At 48.1% G+C, this 6,107-nt stretch overlaps 1 protein-coding gene across 1 annotated transcript; it reads right to left on the reverse strand.

Moving 5' to 3' along the window:
• Positions 1–117: 117 nt before the first annotated feature.
• On the reverse strand, positions 118–5,572 carry LOC121966603 (rap guanine nucleotide exchange factor 1-like; the record flags this gene model as incomplete). The annotated part of the gene is made up of 7 exons (XM_042516682.1): positions 5,360–5,572; positions 5,079–5,215; positions 3,711–3,922; positions 3,485–3,632; positions 3,131–3,390; positions 451–556; positions 118–199 (listed from the first exon to the last, which is right to left on the reverse strand). Coding segments are annotated over exons 1-7 (976 nt in total), but the record flags the coding sequence as incomplete, so codon positions are not given.
• Between the last annotated feature and the right edge of the window lie 535 nt (positions 5,573–6,107).

Consider the following 6,107-nt stretch of genomic DNA (forward strand, 5'->3'; position numbering starts at 1 on the left):
TGTGCATGTGTGTGCGTGTGTGTGTGTGCGTGTGTGTGTGTGTGTGTGTGTGTATGTGTGTGTGCATCCGTGTGTGTGTGTGCCTGTGTGTGTGTGTGTGTGTGCGTGCGTGCGTGCGTGTGTGTGTGTTACCGCTGTGTGTGATCTCAGCAGCAGAGTCTGCAGATGAAGGCGAGAAACACTTCAAACACTCGTCCTCCTGTAAAACACACACACACACACACACGCACACACGCACACACGCACGCACGCACACACGCACGCACGCACGCACGCACGCGCACGCACGCACGCACGCACGCACACACACACACACACACACACACACACACACACGCACACACACACGCACACACTTTTACATTCAAATTAAAACTGAGTACTTTCTCGTGATGAGTCTCTGTTACCATGACAACCGGTGTGTAACTATGGGATGTCAGCTGTGTGTACCTGTGTGTCCACTTCAGGCTCTCGTCTCATTGGTGCTACGATGGCCACCCTGCAGGGGGCGGGGCCTGAGGACGAGTGACGCTTTTTAGGTGGCAAGGCCGGAGGACTGAGAGGGGACAGACAGAGAGACAGGTGAGACAGTGAGAGAGAGAGAGGGACAGAGACAAGTGAGACAGAGAGAGAGAGAGACAGAGAGACAGGTGAGACAGGTGAGACAGAGAGACAGAGACAAGTGAGACAGAGAGAGAGAGAGAGACAGAGAGACAGGTGAGACAGGTGAGAAAGAGAGAGAGAGAGAGAGAGACAGAGAGAAACAGACAGAGAGAGACAGGTGAGACAGAGACAGACAGACAGGTGAGTGTCCTCAGAATGATTCAGAAGTCTGCAGAGCCGAAATGTAACAGAGTACATTTACTAACGAAGTGCAGTTCTTCAGTACATATTCACTGTACTGCATTTTTGGACTTCTTTAGTTTCTTTACAGATTTGTGTTTTTGGGTTAAAAATCTTCAGCTGATTGACATCTGTCTCCATGACTCTGAAGACGTTTGATTGTACGTTTTTCAGTGCAGGACTTTTTCATTTTATTCTTAAAAAGGAAAAAAACTGAAATAGTCAAAAAATGACCTGAAAAAAATGAATTAAATCAAATGTATAACGACGGTAATTAAAATGATGTGTTTTACGTCTCACCAAACTGCTGATGATCTTTTCTCGTTTTTAAAGAAATCAAAGTGCTGACGGTTCACAGGTTTCGATGCTTGTAAACGAACGCCGCAGCAGCAGACGTGATATTTGGGAACTGACCCGTGTGTGACCTCTGACCTCTGAGTCTCAGTGTGAACTGAAGCTTCGGGCTCAAACACGAAACAGAAAACTATAAAAGAAAAACTCGGATCATCAACAGATAGTCAGCCGCCGCCGCCGCCGCCGCCACCGCTCGCTCCGCCTGCCGTCTGACCAGCTCTCTGCCTCCATCTTTGTCTTCTTCTTCTTCTGTGATTTGTGACAGCAGCTCATCAACAAACAGCAGGAAGTGATGTCACAGTCTACACGTTGTCACATGGCGCCAACAGATGCTGAACCGTCTCTCTCACTTCTTCTTCTTCTTCCTGCTGTCGTTCAGTGAGCGAGCAGACAGGAAGTGCAGATACGGGTGGGGGGTGCGGCGTGTGGCGTCTGCACTCTTTCTACTTCCTGTTTGATCGTCAGCTCTATTTCTGCTCCTCAGTCTGGCGCTCCTCGCCTCACGGCCTCGACAACAAGCTGACACTTTAAGTCGCCGACAGCTCAACAGCCAATCAACGAGTCAGCTTTAAGCTGTCGGACCGTCAGCTGACCTGCAGCTCGACCAATCACAGAGCAGCGCAGCAACACGCAAACACACGTTCTCCTCTGGGTTCGACATCCTGCTGCCGAACCAGGAAGCAACGTTTGGTTGTAAAAACGTTCTGAGAATGGTCCATTGCAATGTTTTAGTAACGTTTTCTGCTTCAAGTATTCTTTATGTTCCCAGAACGTTCCTCTTAAGTTTCAGGGAACGTTGTCTATAGACATCGCAACAATTTTTTCTTATTGTTATCATATCACGACATTTTCATAAAAAAGGTCTATAATCTCAGTCCTCAATAACATGTCCTGAATGTTTATTTGAAAATGTTCTTCCTTTGTTCTCATGTAACATTGTGGGAACGTTTTCTAAAGAACATTTTCAGATCTGTCGCCTCTCAACATCACCAAAACATCCTCAGAGTGTTTCACTTCAAACGTTACGTCTTAGTCAGCATTTAACTTCACAGGAACATCATCTGAAATGAGGAACATCCTTAAAACGTTCTTTGAACATTAGACTGAAATGTTTTTGTTGTGGGAACGTTCCCTGCAGGCTGTTTCAGAGTTCTCTGCATGTCTCTTTATGAACTGATGTACTTTAGTTTAGAGAACCAAACTCTGTCTGACACTTCAGCATAAACAAACATCAGAACAGAAGAAACCAGCCGTTAGCTTAGCATCAAACTGCAGTCAACGCTACAACAAACCGTTAGCTTAGCATCAAACTGCAGTCAACGCTACAACAAACCGTTAGCTTAGCATCAAACTGCAGTCAACGCTACAACAAACCATTAGCGTAGCATCAAACTGCAGTCAGCCCTAAAACCTGCTGTTAGCTTAGCATCAAACTGCAGTCAATGCTACAACAAACTGTTAGCTTAGCATCAAACTGCAGTCAGCCCTAACATTACACAGCAACACACACACACACACACACACAAAGTCAATGCAAAGATGTGAATTCTGCGAGCGGGGCGACAGACGTGTTAGACGTGTTTCAACTTGAGTGACGCTATTTGGTGACAGCCAATCAGCTTTGACATCTAGCTGAGATTCCAGAGAAATGGAGTCTCACTGATTTCTTTCTGCGTGATGCTCATGATTGTCAGCACAAATAGACAGTAAAAATCACAGCAGCCGGCAGCTCCGCAGCAGCAGCGCCGCAGCAGCAGCAGCGCCGCAGCAGCAGCTCCGCAGCAGCAACGCCATCAGTGTGAAACATACTGCAGGTCGCCGTCACGCGCTGCTCACGCAGGCAGTGTGTCTGTTCAGACTTAAAGCTCAAGTAAAAAAGAAAAACAGCAGCTGAATATTAACTATTTAACGTCTCACACTTGTTCACACTCACCTGAGGCCCTGAGGAGGAGGGGACAGCTGGGGGACAGACAGCTGGGGGACGGTCTCTGTGAAAGGCATTGGGGGTTTTGGTGGAGCTGAATCAATCTCGTCTTCTTCCTCTGACGGAAATCCTGGACAAGGGACAGTAGACGTCGTAACTTTTGTCTGCTGGTCTTCAGACCCGCCTATCTGTCCCTCGACAGTCTGTGATTGGACAGGAGTTAAGGGGGTGGAGCCGTCTTGTCTCTCTGCAGCCAATCGAACGAGGTCCTGAAGACAGACAGGTGATTACAACAACAACATCAAGACACTGTTTGTTCCCTCAACGTCCCTTACAAACTGCTGTCCATCATCTTGTCCTCACCTTGACGGCGTCCAGCACAGCCCTGATCACCATGGTAACACTCTCTCTGTTGCCATGGGCGCTGCCTTGCAGCATTACCTGGTCGGCCCAGTGGATCAGCTCGGCCAGAGACTTGTAGAGACGGTTGAGACAGGAGGACACGCTCTGACTGCACAGAGGACAGACAGCTCAGAAGACGGGTCACCCCGCTGGCATTCAGGGTCAAAGGTCAACAGGGGTCACCTACCTTTCATGCAGGTGCGGCTCCAGCTGGACCAGAGTCTGGACTGCCTCAAGGACACCGCCGGACGCCCCGCCCAGCAGAGCACCGGCCACACCGCGGTCCAGGACCAGTCTGTCCACTTCTGGTTTGTCCACGCCCAGTCTGTCCACAAGAGCTTTGAAGTACTGCAGAGAGCTGTGGACAGCCCGATGCTGCTCCGCCAACACTCCCCCCGACTACACACACACACACACACACACACACACTTATTACTTATACACTTATTCTCATCAGTGTGTTTAGCTGCAGGTTCAGATCAAGATGAAACAACCAGAGGAGCTCAGCCACAGCAGGAAGTCTGTGTGTGTCTGTGTGTGTGTGTGTGTGTGTGTACCTGATGATGTGTATGTTGCAGTGTGTGTTTGTGTGTGTATGTGTATGTAAGGGTAGACTTAAGGCTCTCCTCTTTGATAAAGCTTATAGTTAGGGCTGGCTCAGGCTTGCCTTGGATCAGCCCCTAGTTAGGCTGACATAGGTTTAGTCTGCCGGGGGACTTTCTATAATACACCGAGCTCCTTTTTCCTTTTCTTGCTCCCTCCATCTGAAAATGCTCATGTCTTTCTGCTGCATTACACTAACTCGGCTTCTTCTCCGGAGTATTCGTGCTCCTTTTTTTCATAGTTTTCCCAGATCTTGGCTGCGATCTTGGCTGTGCCTGGATCGTGGTGATGGCTGTGCTGATGCTGTGATCCTGCCTTTGGTCGTGCTCGTGCTGTGGCTGCACTGATGCTGTACCTTCGGCTCGCCTGGATCGTGGTCTTGGTAGTGCTGTTGCTGTGGTCCTGTCTGAGGCTGCGCCGTTGTCGTGGGTCTTGGTTGCACTGATTCTGTGATCCTGTTCAACGCCAACTTCTACTGCCATTATTATGTGTCATGCCTCCTCTATTAATATACACATGGGACTGTTATAAACACCTACGATATTTGCACGTAACATCACATGCTATCATAAATAATATTCATAAATTTTATGTCAATCACGATTAAACATTATGCTATTGTTACCATTATTGCTGTGCATCTCTCCCCCTCTCTCTTTCTCTTCTTATCATTACTGTAATTAAATTGTTATTTACGGCATCTACTGTAAGTCTGTCCTTCCTGGAAGAGGGATCCCTCCTCAGTCGCTCCTCCTGAGGTTTCTACCATTTTTTTCTCGTTACACGTTTTTTTCTCTGTGAGGGTCTGAGGGCCGAGGGATGTCGTTTGCTGTAAAGGCCTTTGAGGCGAACTGTGATATGTGATGATGAAAAATTTGAAAATAAAACTGACTTGACTTACCTGATGTGTGTGTGAGTGTGTGTGTGAGTGTGTGTGAGTGTGTGTGTGTACCTGATGCTGTGTGTGTTGCAGGTTGAGGTCGGGTGGTTTGACCCTCTGCGGGGTGTTTTTGATTCGTTCAGAGCGTTTGATCCTCGGTGGGTGGAGCTTATCCTTCAGCCTCATGGTGAGAGACACAAACTGGGAGGCTGCAGAGGAAGAAGAGCATCTTCATCATCATCATCATCATCATCATCATTATCATAAAATACCAAAATAAAAGTCTCTCTAGTCAAACTCACAGGAAGTTAAAGTTTTTAGCCTGTGGTGGCTAACAGTTAGCACTCGCTCACCTGTCTTGCTGTCGGTGCGGGACGAGGACATGTCTGCAGGTGGACAGACAGCTTCAAATCAGCAGAGAGACACTTTAGTCGTCAGCTCTCATGTTGGACAGCTCACACTCAGCGTCTCCGCATCTGTCTCACCCTCCGTCCCTCTGTCCGTCTGTTTGTTCAAGTCTTTCACTCTTCTCTTTTCTCTCCGTCTGTCTCTCTTCCTCCTTCTCTCCTTCCTCTTTCTGTCAGATGAACTGAATTCAGTCAGTCTGTCCTCACAGTGAGCAGCAGAGGAGGAGGAGGAGGGGGAGGAGGAAGCTGTCAGTCAGACTGAGGCTACAACGCCACCTGCTGACAGGAAGCAGACAGCACAGCTTCCTGTTTCTGAGTCTTCACTGTACGAAGAGACCAGTCAGCTGACCTCACAGAGACGACTGATTATCAGCAGGAAGTGTCCGCAGGGCTGAAGTCTGTGAAGTCAGTCAGTTAGAGTTTCTTCTGTTCTGTAGTTTGACTGAAGAGACTTCAGAGACACGTCGATTTGATGTCCAACTGGACAGATGAGCCATTTAGAGCCCCGCGCGGTCTGATTCAGGAGGATTAGATGGCGTCTAGAGGCGGGGACTCTAGATCACTGTAAATACTACACACTGGAGATTTAAAAATGAAAATGTAGGAGAAATGGTCAACACGTAGGAGAACTACAGTGGGCATCATAGAGTGTAAAACAAAAGAGACTCGTCTCTCGTCATTCACACAAACTTTA

The sequence above is a fragment of the Plectropomus leopardus genome, unplaced genomic scaffold (assembly GCF_008729295.1).
Source record: "Plectropomus leopardus isolate mb unplaced genomic scaffold, YSFRI_Pleo_2.0 unplaced_scaffold2521, whole genome shotgun sequence".
Taxonomy (NCBI): Eukaryota; Metazoa; Chordata; class Actinopteri; order Perciformes; family Serranidae; genus Plectropomus; species Plectropomus leopardus.